Consider the following 17714-nt stretch of genomic DNA (forward strand, 5'->3'; position numbering starts at 1 on the left):
GGGTCCCGGGAGGGGCCAGTCCCGGCCGTTCTCGCGTCCCTCCCGGCCGGCTGCGGGCGGCTCCGGCCGGCGTTTCACCCGGCTGCCTCCGAGCGCTCCGCCAACGGCCTCTGAGAGCGCCCCCCCGAGCGCCCCGGCAGCCGGCAGGTGGAGGCCCTCGCCGGGGACCCTCCAGCGGGCCCAGGGGTGAGTACTGGCGTCTCCCCGACCCGGGACCCGCGGCCTAGCGCGGCGGCCGTGAGCCTCCGGCTGACGGAGGGACCCGCGGCCGCACTGGCGGGTCGGTAGTGAGGCTCGGGCCGGAGTCCCGGCCCCCGGGTTTCTCGCTGTCAACCCCGGCGTTTACGCCCTGTCAGGGGCCGGCCGCGCTCTCAGTCCCCGACGAGGGACTGCAAGGGACAGCAGCACACTGCCCTGCAAACGTTTTGCACTAAGCTCTTCACCCTTTTTAGTTCGGTGTCTTTTTGTGGATGAATTTGGGCTTTTTAGTCTAGAATACAGTTTGGGGGTTGGGAACCACTACGGGCGTCCTGAGCTTTTCTGGTTGTCTTCCCTCTTCTCCCCCCCGGCCTAGGCCCTGGCATCTTTAAGTATGACCTTGAACCAGACACCTGCCGTCTTTAAAAGTAGTTTTTTGTTTGTTGGTGTTTTTACTTTGTGGAAAATACGTGTTCGAAAGGAAAGGCCTGTCGGAAGCCCAGGCATCCGCGGGAGGCCCAGGTAGGCCCAGGCTGTGAGCATCCTTGCTCGCAGGTGTCCATGCCTGGAAGTGCACCTTGGATTTCCTGCCAGGAGCTGGATGCAGCAGGAGAGCTCTCGGGTGCCCAGCCTGCCCAGCCTGTGACCTTAGTCAGAAGGACGAGTCCTCCTGTAGAAAAAGGCCCGCGGCTGCGACCTACCGTGTTAGAACCAGGGGCCTTCTCTCCGGGGAGGAGAACCCATTCAGAAGTGGAAGATCAGAAAAGCTTGGGGCCCTTCTTTCCAAATATAGAACGAGTTGTATCCAGGCTTCTCCCACTGAGCGACTTTAACTGAAGGATATTAAAATGTTTTCTCTCCCTAGATGAAAAAATTTGTTTCTCTGTCAATTTCATTAGCTAATGAGATCACAAAGGAAAAATCCTTAGGAAAATGAGTTTGGAAAGAATTAGAATCATTTAGTTGTACTTAGTAGTTTTTCCCCGTGTAATTAAATTGTGTGGGGGACCTGCTATCTTTTTTATTTCAAAGGCTTGTGAACTGGTTTTGTTATCCTTTCCGAAAGGAAATTGTGTGTTGTATCCCTTCCTGTGCTGCCTCGTTTTAGGAATACAAAGTTTAGCTGTTACTCTCCTCCCTTCTGGTGTTCAAACTTGTTTTCTGTGGATTCATAACCTTGTTTGAAAAGTTGATAGTTTATATTTTTTCCAAGTTTTCAGTGACTTGTCTTAAAAAATTAAAATTAATCCTGGATCTCTACACCGTGATTTGCTAATACACATATTCTTAAAGTATACTTGCTTGAAAAGAGAACTGAAACAGGGTGACCCAGATAAAAACCTTGAACTTGGTCCACACAATAGGTGATTAAAGAAAACTGGACATTTCTTTTTGTAATTTGAGAATTATGTAAATCTTTGCAACCACAATCAATTTGAGCCAAATTGTTTCTGTAACTTCCTTTTTTTTTTTTTGACCCCACCCCACCCCACCCCCCGTGGGTCCAGTGTTCTAATACAGAAAATGAGAAAGTCAAGCTTGAATAATTGTGTCCTCAAATTGGGACACTTTCCATGAATGGAACGTGACTTGACTCTAGGTAGTATATGGATGAGGGTTTTTTGTAATAGTTTTTGTTATATGTATTTAAACCATGGTTTAAGGTAAAATTCCCTTTTAAAATACATTTATTTAAAAAGATTTTATAAGTTGGATAAGAGAAAGTATTAAGTGTAGGTAAGAGTAAATGTACTGTGTGAATATGGCAAAAAACCTGAAGTTGGTAAGTTAATGATATTTGGGAACCACTGGGCTTAGAAAGTAGAGATCTCAGCTCATCTGTGATTCTGAGAGGGATTTTGTCTCCTTAGTTATGTTAACAGAATCAGTACTGGTTGCCTAGTACATTGTGACAAAACTTGGAATTAATATCTTAACTCCAGTTGAGAAGTTTATTTTATTTATTGTTGAACGATATTACCAAAATGCCAGTCTAATGAGAGAGAGAAAAATTAGAGTTTTATCTATTTCACTTATGCAGAAACGTAGTTATTGGGACAGTTCAGTTACTTTTTAAATTTAAGTAGCTCAAATTGGCTGCAGGAGTATTTGGCTTTTTCCAGAAATGGTCTTTTCAGTGTCTGCCTTTATAATCTTAGTCTGTGATGCTTTACAAACTTGGAGATTTTTTTTTTTTTTAGAACAATTTTTTTTTTTTTTTAACTGGGGTATATTGGGGAACGGTGTGTTTCTCCAGGGCCCATCAGCTCCAAGTTGTTGTCCTTCAATCCAGTTGTAGAGGGCACAGCTCACTGGCCCATGTGGGAATCGAACCAGCAACTCTGTTGTTCAGAGCTTGCTCTCTAACCAACTGAGCCATCCAGCTGCCCAAAGATTCTTGTAAGAAAAGATATTGCTATAGAATGAAATGTTGAGATCCGTGGGATGTACTAGTGAAAAGTTAATAAGAAGACTGAAATGTAGTAAATGGAACATGGAGAATAGCACATTTTGGGGCGATAATGTTCTAGCAATTTGCATCCCTTATTTATTATAAAACTTCAATTTGTAATGTCCCAAGACTGTAATCCTTTTGAGGTATCTCTTTTCAGTTGTATTTCTAAATATAAACTTTTACTGTGGGTCAAATACACCCAAGTATAGGAAGAGTATCTTATCTAGAATGATACACAAAAGTTGATAATAGAGGTTGCATGTGGGGACCCCAGTGGTTATAGGAAAGGATTCAGTAGAGCACTTTATTTTCTCTGTATGTTCTTACGTACTTTGTACCATGTGCACCTATTACTGATTTCGATTAAATATTGAATGAAATTATGAATGCAACTAAATACTAAATAGAAATAACTGAATGAAAATTTAGCCAGTGCTAAATATACCTTCTTGATATACCGGGGTGCCAAAAACATGTATACAAGTGAACACTTTGGTCAATGTTGCTCAAGCAGTAGTTCGCCATAATCAGAAGTGTCTAGACACTGATGGTAACCACTTTGAGCACCTCTTGTAATTGTAGAAGTCAAACATGACTTGTATTCATCTTTTGTTATCGGTGTATATTTGGTATTACAATTTTAATATAGTTTTCCTTTCTTAAAATGTGTATACATTTTCTTGGCACCTTCTGTATATGTGTACGTGTGTATATATACACTTATGTGTATATACGTAAGTGTTCAGATTCTTTAAAACATATATTTTTCATCTGGTACATTTTTCTAAATTCACATCAGAAATGATGACAGTCTTGTATTTTGTCTTGCATTAACTAATGAATGATTGTAAGGCCCTGCCTGTGAGACTAAACTTGGTGGTAAGCTTGTTAATTTCTGTATTGTATTGGGTTTTTTTAATGTGAGGTTGTGCATCTTTGATGACTCTTATCATTTGAAGCATTTACAGCAATGAGTTCCTAGAATGATACCATCTAGTTTCTCAATGTAGCTCCTGTTTTTCTCCCCCAGGGACAGAAGTGGCTCTAAATCCAGCGCATGCACATTGAAACAGGTTCAAGGATTTAATATGAAGCACAGAAGCAGATAGTGCCAAATAGCAAGTAGTAGTTGGTGCACGTTTGTGAGTAAACATTTTCTCTTTTGGCTCTATTTTCTTAGTCTTTAAACAAACTGCATGTCAGATCCTTAAAATTCACATTTTGGTGAAGAATGAAAGAAGTACGTTAGCAGTCATGACTAACTAGTCCCTACACGGCCTCTAGCTAAGAACTCTCCTAAGCCTCTTAGTGAGGTGGAGTTTGAGGTGTGTAATACATCTCTGACGTGCAGTTTAAGAAATATCCCAGCTACGACTTGCAGCTATACTGCCCTTAAGTTTTCATTGCTCTTGGTTTATGCATAATAGCTTTTGCTGAAAATTTAGTATGATGTGGTTTTCAAAGTTATTTCCTTTTTAAAAAAACTTTACTTACACATCAAATTTTTTAGGCTACCTCAAACACATTTACTTCTGCCCTTTACATTCGCTCCCTGATTTCTTCATTTGTAGTCAAGAAAAGAAGAGGGTTTGTTACCCCTTCAGAAAATAATGAATAGAGGAATTTTATGACAAAACTTTTTTTCTAATCTGACTTCACATTTGTATATACATATATTTGATTAGCTTTTCTTTACCCCATTGGCAAAATCATAAAACATTGGCTATGCTTGAAACCATCTTTATGATGTTTGAGGTATGGAATAACTCTATTTAGAAGATTTGAAAATTAGTTACTCAGATCGAGCCCCAAGCCTTGTTGAAATCCAAAAATTTTAAGTAGATATTTACTTTTATTCATAGTTTTCTTATAAAATGAATTGTCGAAATACTGATTTCTATTCTTTCTTTTTTACAGCTGGAAAAGCAGTGTCCGTGTTGTTATGTACACCTCCAAAAAAGTTCAGATCTGTAGGGGAATTGTGTAAAGTAAACTGAACTACAGGGTAGCAGTATTTTAATAGCTATTATAGACGTGTATTTACTATATTAAAAATGAGTAAAAGAAAAAGCAGTGACACACCAATAGGAAGGTCAGTGACATTTTATTCAGTTGAGCTGGTATTGTAGACTTGAGAGATAGTGGCTGTAAAGCGGATTGTCACAGGCTAACCATGCTCTTTTAATTTTTATCAGCAAGTTGTATTTGGGGGCAACTTTCTGCTGCATTTCCCTGGAGCATGGATCCGTCTCTAATTTAAAAGGCTGCTCAATGCATCTGTACTGTCTTTCCCCTTAAAGGCATGTCATTCTTTTTAAAAATATACATGTAAATATGGTAGCAAATACAAATTAATAATGTGAGACTTTCCAATCCCTCAAAATGAATGTATACATTAAAGATTTATTAATGATATACTATATTTGGTATTCATTGCATCTCAATCATCAGATATACATTCAGCAAGAGAAGTTTTAATTTGTATTTTGTGATTTTCAGGGGGTTGCATCTTTTTTAGTAAATTTAAACTTAATCTTGTTTGCCTTATAAATCTGATTTTCATTAAAAGGTTTTATTTTTTTCATGCATGACAGCAATTTTGAATTTCATTATTATAAAGTCCTAGCAGCTTTCCTTCAAATAATTGATTAGGAAATTTTAATTTAAGTTTTATTTCAGGCATTTTTGACGTATAAGCAGCATGCATGTTTATGCAGAGAGAAAGCGAGAGAGAGAGAGAGAGAGAGAGAGAGAGAGAGAGAGAGAGAGAGAGAGAAAGACAGAGGGGAATATGTGTGTGGGCACACTTGTCTGTGGTTGTACAATCATTTTTAAAATTTGCTCCTAAGCACTCTTCTCAAGGTGCAGTTTCAGCTGATAAGGGAGAAGGCATTATGTTGAGAAAAATGTTTTCTTCAGTCTTTTCCTTTTCCTTTGTATGTATTCAGTAGTCACAAATGAGAAGTCTCCTTTTGCTCTTTCTATAATATAAGGTATTGTCTTCTAACTTCGCTACATAGAGAAGACTGACATTCTAACAGTCAGTTACCCCGTCTTTAATTTTTTTGCCCACAGAGTGAGTGGGGCAGCATTTCCTTCTCCCACTGCTGCTGAGATGGCAGAAATTAGTCGAATTCAGTATGAAATGGAATACACTGAAGGTATTAGTCAGCGAATGAGGGTCCCGGAAAAATTAAAGGTTGCACCACCAAATGCTGACCTGGAACAAGAATTCCAAGAAGGCGTTCCAAATGCTAGTGTGATTATGCAGGTTCCAGAGAGGATTGTCGTAGCAGGTATTTTACCTTTAGTTATAAACTTGCCTGATATATCTTTGTTTTATATATTTTTAGGAAAACTTTTGGGTTTTTGAATAGGAGTTGGGAAATGCAACTTTGCATTTTTTTTCAAAATTTTTATTCATTACAATAGTCTGAAATCTTAAACAATACTTTTTAATAATTCAACTAATTGAGGTATAATTTACATACATAAAGTGTAATTTTTAAGTGTACAGCTTGATGAGATTTGACAAATGTATACACCCATGTAACCTCCCCCACTGTCCAGATACAGAACATTTTCATTACCCCAGAAGGTCCCCTGTGCCCCATCTCATTCAGTTCCTACCCCTCAATTCCAGGTAACCTTAATCTCCTTTCAATAACCAGAGACTAGATTTGTCTGTCCTAGAGTTTCATATAAATGGAGTGATATAGTGTATACTCTTTGGTCTGGCTTCTTTTGCTTAGTGTAATGTTTTTGTGAGTCTTTCATATTGTTGCTTATATCAATGGTTCATTACATCTTATTACTGAATAATATTCCACTGTGTGGATATACCACAGTTTGTCCATTCACCTGCTGATGGACATTTGGGTTGTGTCCTGTTTGGAGCTATTAGGAATAAAGTTGCTATGAACATTCATATACAAGTCTTTGTGAGGACATATGTTTTTATATCTCTAGGAGTGGAATTGGTGGATCATATTATAAGTTATGTTTAACTTTATAAAAAGCTGTCAAGCTATTTTTTAAATTGGTTGTACTCTGTTACATTCTTAACAGTGATGTATGAGAATTTCAGTTGCTCCATACCCTTGCCAGCATTTTGTATTGTCACTCTTTTTAATAAAGTACTAGCTTTTTAAAACCTCCCTTTTTTAAATTTACTCCCAGGAAGTAATGAAGACATTCCATTTTCAAGGCCAGCAGATCTTGACCTCATTCAGTCAACTTCCTTTAAACCTCTGGCACTAAAAACACCACCTCGTGTACTTACACTAAGTGAAAGACCACTAGATTTTCTGGATTTAGAAAGACCTCTTCCAACCCCTCAAAATGAAGAAGTAAGTAAAGTTTTAACATCAGTTGAATTTGAAATAATACAGACAAAAGCAAAAGTTAAAGAGGAGTTAGAGGCTATAAATCATATCATTAGCGATATGTAATGAAAGCTTTGCATGGATCATTGATTGCTATAAATTCTGGTTTATAGATACCACAAATAAGGTATTGTGCTATTGTTTTCTTTTTTAATTGAAATATTATGTTGCAGGAAAAAAAAACTTCTGTGGAAATCATGAACTAGGTGACACACCTTAAGCAATACAGAAAAAGTTGGGGAGTTTAGCACAGGAGAAAATTAATGCATCACTTTGTTATAAAAGCAGTCTGGTAAACAGGGCAAAGAAAGCTCTTTTTCTCTTGACACTGTCTCTTCTTATTCTCCCTGCTTGCTGAAAAGTTTCTGCTGAGTTTGGTTACTGTGTCGTGTAACATTCATAGCCCTATGGAGCTAAATCTGGCAGTATGGACCAATAAGGTGTTTGTAGCAAAGTTCAGATCGCGCCTTTGCCATTGACTCGGCCAATCTTGTAAAGCTGCTTTTCTGTGATGATGTCTGTAGTTTCACCTTTTTCATTATAGCTTCTGGAATTCTGTGTTGTCATGAGGCTAGTATGAAAAAATGTGGAACATGTTTTTATTGGTAATGAAACTTTCTGTGTCTTTGATTTTTCATATAGTCCTTTCCAAAGAAGGTAAAGGACCCATGTAACATTGGGGAGTGCAGTTTCCTAGTACTAGGTATGGCCTTTTCTTAAGTTGGAAGTTTCTGCTGAGGTAACAGAGAAAATATATTCACAGATGCTGATTTGGACGTGCAGCTTTATTGTAAGACACTACTCAGCGCAGCGAGACATAGTTCCTGTATAGTGGTATGAGTGAGGGAAAGACATCAATACACACAGAAGATACATGCAGTTCTTTAGTAGCAAGGAACAATGAAAGTTACAAAGATGTTACACAAGACAAAAGCTATCACAGCGTGCTCCCAGTTAGAGGCCCAGCTCCCCAAAGTTTCCACTGTGAATTACAGCTGTGAATAGTATGGTCCTGGAGTAAAGAATTCTGCCAGCAGGGAAACCTTCCCTTTGATATTCTTCTGGTTTTGTTTCTCTTTTGATCTTTCCATACCTACTGTTTTATACACTTATGCCTCCTTGGTGGGAAGAGCTGATTGAAAACAAGCCAGATACTTTCCTGAGTGATTAATCTAAGACTGAGGAATAAAAGTTTACCAGAATTACCTTCAGTAGACCTAGATTTTAAGTCCATGTGGGGTTTACTCCTGCAGTAATTGTGATATTTACTCAAATGTGACAAATGCCCAAAGTATATAACCCTGGGATGAAAAACTTAGGCTGAGAATTAGACCTAATTTTGAAGGCCTACTTTGCTACTTACTAACCACATAACTTTGGGCAAATTATTTAACAATTCCAAGGCTCATCTATAAAATAAAGATAAAAATAATGCCAAGTGCTTAAGATTATTGTGAGAATTAAATGTAATAATGCATGTGTTTAGCACGTAATCTAATTCCCATTAAAAACACAATATGCCTGATCTTTGCACTGTACACCTGAAGCTGAACAATAATGAATGCCAACTATAATTTTATATATACATATATGTATATATATGTATGTATATGGTTACAGGAAGCGGAGTACAGCATTAGGAATAGAGACACTGGAAATGTAATGGCTCTGTGCGATGTCAGAGGGATAGTAGATGGGGGGAGGGTGGTTCACACAGTGTGAGGGATATAAATGATAAACGTCTAAGTATTGCTTTGTCTTGTGCACCTGAAACTAATAAAAAAAAACAAAAACGCAATATGTATAAATACTGTTGTTATGAAAGTTAAAATCCTGAGTCAGGAGCCAAATCCTGAGATGACAGAGAGGAGTTTCTAAGGTTAGTACCAGCTGCCTATTGAAAGCAACAATGATGGTGATTAAAGCCTGTAGAAGGGCCAGGCCGCCCTCAGGAGGCAACCAATGAGCAGAGGAGAAAGGGAGAGGAACCAGAATTCTAGTAGCTTTTAGAAAATGGATTGAAATACCATATTTCCCCGAAAATAAGCCTTAGCATGATTTTTCAGGATGCTCGTAATACAAGCCCTACCCCAAAAATAAGCCCCCGTTAAGATCGTCAACCAGATGGATCCATTTAGTACATCCGTTGCAACACACACGGGTGTATTGAATTAAATAATAATAATATATAATTAAATATAAATAAATAATATTGACATTACTACTTAAAATAAATGATAATATAAATTATAATTGTTTGTAAATATTCAAGCGGGCGCCTTTGGACGAGAGGTAGACACCTATGTAACCAGATGAACTCGAGATTTATTGCCAAATGACAAATCAGTACAGACACAATGCACCAATAACATGTGCACTTGATAATGAACGGACATGGTTGTGTCTAATATGAATCTTCATAATTCAATACGTCGTGTGTTGTAACAGACATACTTAATGCACTTGTGTGAAATAAAGAAACATTTTCTGAATTTTGCTGCCTGCAATTTTTCATCACTTTTATGTGGACCATCATTCTTAACTGTCATTTTTGTTGCCACTCCTGCCTCGTAAGTCTTCAGTTAACACTTGATTTAATGGTAGATTTAAAGGGAATAAAATTTTTGACCCCCAGACAAGATGAGTGCAAAAAGACACAGCTATTCCGTCGAGTACAAGAAAGGAATCGTGGAGGACTCCCAGGGCAAGAATCTTACGGCTTTCTGCAAAGAGAAGTTGGATCTCCAAATGGTCCTAAAATGGCGAGCAGAGTATGATAACGTCAGTCAATCGGTGAATGAGGAAAATGCTAAGAAGCGCAAGTGTGGATCAGGTCAGCAACCATTATTTCCTGAGCTGGAAGACATCATCTGTGAATGGATTGCTGACAGGAGAGCAAAGCCTTTGGTTGTGCCCAGGGCTGATATTCAAGCATTTGCCCTTGCAATGGCACCACAGTTAGAAATATCCCCAGAAGAATTCAAAGCATCACAACACTAGCTGGATGGCTTCCTTCCGTGATGTGAACTGTCTCTAAGATCGACAACACTGTTCAAGCTGGAAGATACTGAAGTTATTAAACGTGCACTTGCCTTCAAGTCCTTTGTTGATGGCATCGACTTTTCTAAATACCAACTCTCCAACATGATTGCTATGGGTGAAACTGCAGTGTTTATGGGCCAAGGATCTCAAACGACAATTGATCATAGGGGTTCCTCGTCAATCTACATTCCCTCCACTTGTTACGAAAGTGAATGTGTTACCTGTATTTTGGCAATTCGTCTGGATAGAAAGAAAGCCCCACCTCTAATCATCACTAAGGGCAAGAAACATAAGGTTGAAACGTGTTTCAGGCATTTATGTTCTTGAAACCGAAAAAGTCTGGTGCACACAAGCCATTATAAGAAGTGGGTCTATCTAATGCTGCCACTTGTTTTGCGAGGTGGCCAAAGAGGTCTGCTAGTCTGGGATTCAGCCAGTACTCACCACACTAAAGACATGAAGAACTTCCTTGCAGAGAGAAGAACAGATAATGATTCCCACAGGAATGACTGCCTATCTCCAGACTCTTGATATTGCAATAAACAAGCCATTCAAGGACCATTTGCGCATGGAAATCAATGACTGCATTGAAAATAGAATGCAGAGAAATCAGCGTGGCAACTTTGTGAAGCCTAGCCTGCAAGAGGTCATGACTTAGGTGAAGAATTCATGGAATAAAATCACTGACAGCTGTGTTGCCAATGCACTGTGAGCAGGCGACATGGACGAGAGGTGCTCATTTAAGGAGAGCTCTCTTGCTGGACATGAGAGATTGGGGCTAATGGTTCTACAGGAAATGGAGTCACAAGAAATTCAAGCCGGAATTTGGGGTTTGGAAAGTTATGACGATGTTCCAGAAGATGACATGACTGTATTTGAATAAATGTAGATTTTTGTACCTGAGTAAATATAGATTGTTGTACAGGAAAAAATAAGACATCCCTGAGAATAAGCCCTAATGCGTCTTTTGGAGCAAAAATTAATATAAGACCCGGTCTTATTTTCGGGGAAATACGGTAGAAGGGCAGTAAGGCCTTGAGTGCTAGTAACATTGATAATTCATTCAGATGTTACTCAAAATCTAACAAGTGAGATTCCTGAATCATTTACTCTGTAGTAGGCATTTTACAGCACATTTAGTGTTTCTCATCCTCAGCACTACTGACATTTGGGGCTGGATAAGTCTTTGTTGTGGTGAGGGTTATCGTTTTGCACTATAGAATGGTAAGCTGCATTCTTGATCGCTATCTACTACATGCCAGTAGCATCCTCCAAGTCATGAAGATCAAACAGGTTTTAAAAACCAAAAGGTGGAAACAGTCCAAATGTCCATCATCTGATGAACAGATAAGCAAAATATGGTGTATCCATATAGTAAAATATTATTCAGCCCTAATAAGGAATGAAGTCCTGATACATGCTATAACATGGCTGAACCTGAAAACGTTATGCGTAATTAAAGAAGCCAGACAGTAAAGGCCATTTATTGTATGATTCCACTTACATGAAATGTCCAGAATAGGCAAATCCAGAGGTAGAAAACAGATTAATGGTCACCAGGGGCTTAGGGCAGAGGGGATTAACCATAATGGTTAGGGAGCCACGAAACAGTGGCCGCACTGTGTATTTTGCTCATGGAGTCTATGGGTTAGCAATACAGCAGGCGTAATGGGGAAAACTTGTTTCTGTTCTCCAGTATATGGGCCTAAGCTAGGAAGTCTCAGAGACTAGGGATGATTTGACAGCCTGAGGCTGCAGTCATCTGAAGGCTTACTCACTCACATGTAGTTGTACTAGCTGTTGTCTGGGACCTCAGCTGGCGTTGGCTGGTGAACTCACATACGGCCTTTCTGTATGGCTGCTTGGGCTTCTTCACATCATGGGACCATTTTTCCAAACATGAGTAGTCTGGAGAAAAAAGGCAGAAGCATTGTTTATGACCAAGCCTCAGAAGTCACGTTTCATCATCTCTACAGCAGTCACCAGCCCACCTAGTTTCAAGGGAAGGAAACAGATCCCATCCCTGATGGAAAGAGGTCAATGATACATTTGTAAAAAGAATATGTGGGATGGGAGTTTGTGGTTATTTCTGGAATGTCAAAACCTTTAAGTTAGTAAGACTAGTTTTCTAGTCTAGTTTTCAGCTAGCCCACCAAATCCGAATTTGTTTAACCCCAGAAGCCAGGAACATTTATTTGTGAGACAAATACACATACATCCCATTTCCTGTAATGTATGTGCCTTTAAAAACTGTTGGGAATTGTTCTTAATATTTTATATAAATTATAACAAATAAAAATATTAATAATTGTACCAAGTAAGACTGATACTTAAAAAGAAAACAGATATAAACTTTTTTATATAGTAAGCATTCCTAAATTTATCTGCATATAGTATGTTTTTTGTTTTGTTTTTAACATGTCTGTCTACAATACACATCCCTGCAGCAATTCTTTGTAAATTTTGTGAGTAGCCTTGGATTAAGGTTCTTTAATGCTAAACAGCTACTAGGCTACTAAGAATATCTTCTATTCCGTTCCCTTTCTTTGTGCCTAGCAGGTCCGTGCAGTTGGCAGGCTAAAGAGAGAGCGCTCTATGAGTGAAAATGCTGTTCGCCAAAACGGACAGCTGGTCAGAACTGACTCCATGTGAGTAGAATCACTAAGCATTGTATTTCCTTCATAAGTTCTCTCCATATATTGTCTGTCCCATCTTTTTCCAAATAACTTCCTTTCTTTTTTCACTCCCAAATATTTTTAAAAAAAGAAGAGGAAGAAGTGTGTGTATGTTTTATGCCTAAGAATCTGAAGGGAAAAAATAATTTACTTCTAACAGTGTTTGAAATCTGTTCTGCATTTACCATCAATTTTACATTTTTGCAATACTATTTATAGCCTTAAAATCTGACCGTTTTGTTGTGAGAATTTTTCTTCTGTGTATGTGACAGTCTTCTATAAGTATGATTTGCTTATTTAGGGAATCTTTCTTAAGAAAAATGGATAACTAAGTGCTCAATTCTGTGCGTTCTTCAGAACTGTTTATCTAACATGTAGGTTAAATAAAAGGAAAACACTTTATTTAAGGAAATTTTTAAGTTACTCAATTTGTCTTAAGATTGTGAACTAGCCCTTTCCAGCTCTGCTTTTCATGAACCATGTGTAGCATAAGCAAGTGGAATTTTTTTACTTTCCAGGATTCTTTTGTTTTGCTCTCTGCCTACTGACTTATTGGATCCCTTTCATTTTCCAAAAATATAAGTATATTGTTTAAAGGACTGTTTGTTTAAACCTTTCTTTCTCATTTGGTTATATTATAATGTCCTGATCTGAAAGCTACCCCACTACAAGATCTTTTAGATCGGCAAGTGCTTTTTGTTGTTTCATTAAAACTAATGCATTTTTACATATAAAATAACCTTTTAAAAACTGCTCAGAATTTTTAAGTTTCAAAGTCACTGGAGAGTCTGTTTTTGGGGGTTTTTTCTTGGGGTTCTTTTTTTGTGGTTTTTTTAAAAATAGATGATTTAGATAGTTTATGTAAAATAATATTCTTCCTCATTAAATTTTTGGTCAGTTTTCATGAACTCATTTATGATGAACCACATTTGATGCCACGCATTATGTTAGCTTCTCTGGGAACTATACAAGAACTAGATGATACATATCTCTCTTCTTAGAGCTTGCAAATCTAGAGAAAAGCAAAACATTTAAATTTATATACAAAATAACTAGAGCATAATATAATTACACCATTTGTACTAAACCATATTAAGTTCTAGTTTGGACCTGACTGAAGAGTGTAAGGATGCAGATGGGGCTTTGAGGGGCTTAGGGCCTCTCTTCTCTTGTGTGAGGTGCAGAGGAGAATTGTAACTGATTTCTGGGGGAATCTTGAAATGCCCCCTAAAGTAGTTATAGTTATTATGAACAGTTACATAGGAAGATGGTAAGTTAAAATTACTGTATATCTCCCTCAGGGAAGATTTAGCTGAAGTCTTCAACCGTTATTGATATAAAATTTTTTTTTATGGTAACTGCATATTTTTCTGAATGTGCTGGGTTGGCAGTGATGTCAGCCAGCCCATGAAATCATTTTCCAGAATATTTCCAAGTATATTATGTAAATAGTAAAAAAGCTCCGTAGTTTATGACTCAGGGAGCTTCTTGATATTTAGTATCCGCTCAGAATGATTAAACATAACCTAAGGGCTTTTGTTATTTTCTATTTGTAATTTTTTTTTTAAGGCAGCAAAGGTTTCTAATAAAGTTTTTTATTATATAAAGATGTAGGGCTTATTTAGGTCTTTTATTACTTTGAAATTTTACATTACTAAATTAAAAGCAGGTCTATTTTAGTATAGCATCACTTTTTTTTTTCTCACAAAATATATATTATTGATAGCTGAATTCTGTTAAAAAAGAAAGGAAACAGCTTTATTATATATAAAAACCAGCCTAGTGTGTGATTTAGAATACATGATTAGTTCATATATATTTTTGCAGTTACCAATAACATAAGTTTTTCATAACAGAAAAGATTAACAGAGCTCACCAATATTTGATTTCTTTTTTTTTCTTTAAGTTGCTTTAATGGCATTTTCTAGATTTTGAATAAAACTGAGTCTCATATTTTAACTTTTGGTAGTAAAAAATAACATGAATATATAACTATATTTTTATAATGAAATGCTTACATTACTTAACCATACTTTTTGTTATGGTAGTTATGTATGTTACCATGCCATGGTAAGACATTTAACCATCTTTTTGTAAATAATATAACCTTGCCACTTCTTCTCCTCCCATTATTAATTTTGCAATTTATAATTCATCTTTAAGAATCTACATTTAATTAACTTTAGGAATTTTATATAATGAGCATATTATGTAGTCAATGTTGGTAATATGGTAAGGAAGAAACTATTAATATAGTACAGCTATCTTTTCCTTCTACTAATTATTAAACTCTTTATCTACGTTAGTCTTTGTAATGTGAAACTAATTATATGTCATTGTGCATGAACCTTTGCCTATCTTTACTTTTATTCCTGGGCTTTAAGAATAGAAGTACATATGGGTATTAGAGCAAGAACGCTGGTCTTTGTTTTCTTAATTACTTTCAAGAGACAGTAGGATTGATTATGGTCAACTAGATACAAAAATGAATTCTGACCAGTAGAATCATATCTAGCTTTTTCTTTGTGTTATAAAAGCTGCATATGTAAAAGAAGCATAATTATTATTTAAGGTGGCACAGATCAGATTCTGCCCCAAGAAATAAAATTTCAAGGTTCCAGGCACCGATTTCTGCACCGGAGTACACGTAAGATTTTATCTGCTCTGCTTTTCACAAGTAGGAGTTGTTTTAATTTTGCAGGCTTATGTTATACTAATATTTCACCAGGTAATTGCTATGTAATAGCCTAATTCTCTTACTGTTTGGCTTTTTGGTACCTCTATTTCAGGATTTCTCAAACTGTCATCATATACTTTGTTAAGAAAAAAATAACTAGACCAACTAAGGGAATTTTATGTATGATTTTGGGTATAATGATGAAAGTAAAATTAGATAATTTACACATAAGGACCAAGCATCCTTTTCCATTTTTTGTTTTGTTTTGTTTTGCATTAGTTAGCATATTCTCTGCAGATTCAGCTTTAACCAGGTTCAGTGATCCCATCTAAAACTTTTTTTTTGAATTTTAGTATAATATCTTTTCTTGTTTTATTTTGACCCAGGAGAATGTAGTGTAAGTGTGGTTTGTCATTGAAGTTTTTATTATTATTTCATAGATTAAAACTATGCTTGGAAGAATGTTCATTAAACTGATGGGAGGATTTTGGTGTTCAAAGAAGAATTCAAGAGCTAATGTAGTTCTTAAGCAATGAAAGCCATTCTGACAACCGACGACTTCTCTTATTCTGGTTTTCTTACCATGCTTCTAGGAACTAGTAAATTGCCTTAGACAGTGGCAACAAATTGAAGTTTTCTCTCTGTTTAAAATTTCGAGAGAAATGATGCAAAATTTATGTTTCGGTGAAAATTCTTCCTCCCCTTTTTCTCTATGTTTACCTTTACTGTTTTTTTGGAAGAGGCTGGAGCCTCGCTAAAGATGTTATTCTTACAGTTTGAGAAACATTATTCCTGTGAAAACCCATGGGGAAAGAGGTACTGGACTTTGTACTTACCTTTTGATAATGACGTAGTCGTGCCAAGTAAGTCTTCAGTTAAATTTGAGTTTTGACATTGGCTAATGTTGTTTACTTAACACTCATGTCATAAGATTTCATGGAAGCATGAGATATAACTAATGAAATAACATGGTAAACATCAGTGCCTTCTTCAGAATTTCCTAATCTTTTATAAAAGAAAAAGACAAAGTTGAGATTTTGCTGTTTTATAACATTACTAGGATCAATTTATCATTCAAGTGCATTTTTTAAAATTACTAATATTATAATATTTGTTTAAATGATCTCAGCACTTTTGCACTATGTTTACTTTTTTATTTTTCAAGTAGTTCACTTGTGAAAACAAAAAACAAAGTTACTCTATCTTGGTTGGGTGGGTGAGTGAATTGAGATCAAACTCAACTCTAAAAGCACTCACTGCTTCCCTTCCCCGTTGATGCCAGTGGTGGACGTTCCAGCTAGCATCAGACTGATCGCTAAAATGGGGCTTATTCTTTTTTGTTCTTAAATTTGTTTATTTGTAACAAGATTTGCAAAACTGCTTAAAACTTTAAAAAAATTGTTAAAGTATTTATTGCTTCCAGTTAGGGTAATTTTGGTCATTTTACGATTTAATCATTTAGTTCATCTATAGATGGAAACAAATGTTAACAATCAAATGTGTAATCTATACACATACTGCCCAAAGTGGTCATCAGTTTAAAAACTACTTCCTATTCTGTTTTTGCCATTTATGAAGGATGGCCGTATAAATTAATGACAAGTTAAATTTCTTCCTAATCTTTAAAAGTTTAATTTTTTTTTTTGAGAAACCTCAGAAATCCAAATATGGTTTTGTGTTGGTCTTTGATGAAACAAATATATTTGCTAGTACCGATAAAGACTTAATTTTACCTTTTACATTTCTATGTAAATATTTTTAAGTTAATATTGAGGAACATGTAAGTTTTTTTTTCCATTTATTACCACATTTCAATATCTTATGATCATAGAATCTTAGAATTGGAAGAAATCTCATAAATTCAACTTTCTGTGCACTTTGGCTTAAGAATTCTTTGCAGTTAATCTGAAATTAGTTTATGCTTGACTATTTTATAAATACACCTGATTTCCTGTATATGGACAGGAAATACTTCTACTTTTAGAACTTAAACGATTCCTGTTGCTTTTTCTGACAAAATGGTTTCTCTCGAAGGAAGTAACTCTTCTTTCCTTTTAATTTTTAATGGGCAAAAATCTATCAAACTTTTTTCATGGATTTGGCTTTAGTTTCTTGACATTATTACAAAATTATTTTAAATATGAATTATTGTAGATGTTAATATATTGATATGTGGCTAATTTACTTATTAGTATGCAATGATATGCAGGAGTGTTCAATTTAAGCACCAAAATACGAAGACAAAAACTTTAGTTATATCAATAGATAGTGTACTGATGCAT

At 36.4% G+C, this 17714-nt stretch overlaps 1 protein-coding gene across 33 annotated transcripts in view; it reads left to right on the forward strand.

Annotated features, from left to right (window-relative positions):
• The first annotated feature begins 17 nt into the window (after positions 1 to 17).
• The window catches only part of MFF (mitochondrial fission factor), a 31078-nt gene continuing 13381 nt past the window's right edge, over positions 18 to 17714 (forward strand). For 7 of the 33 annotated variants that reach the window (XM_019737378.3, XM_019737381.3, XM_074314294.2 and 4 more), the window contains exons 1-6: positions 18 to 186; positions 3684 to 3795; positions 4571 to 4745; positions 5729 to 5949; positions 6833 to 7002; positions 12640 to 12728. In XM_019737378.3, the coding sequence (XP_019592937.1) occupies positions 4708 to 4745; positions 5729 to 5949; positions 6833 to 7002; positions 12640 to 12728 (518 nt within the window). In that variant the 5' untranslated portion in view covers positions 18 to 186; positions 3684 to 3795; positions 4571 to 4707. Of the gene's footprint in view, positions 187 to 3683; positions 3796 to 4570; positions 4746 to 4848; positions 4954 to 5728; positions 5950 to 6832; positions 7003 to 12636; positions 12729 to 15327; positions 15403 to 17714 lie in introns of all 33 variants that reach the window. The other 26 variants (XM_019737372.3, XM_019737374.3, XM_019737382.3 and 23 more) reach the window with 11 other exon arrangements.

Source organism: Rhinolophus sinicus, chromosome 17 (assembly GCF_057876585.1).
Source record: "Rhinolophus sinicus isolate RSI-liver-muscle chromosome 17, RSI-T2T, whole genome shotgun sequence".
In the NCBI taxonomy this organism is placed as follows: Eukaryota; Metazoa; Chordata; class Mammalia; order Chiroptera; family Rhinolophidae; genus Rhinolophus; species Rhinolophus sinicus.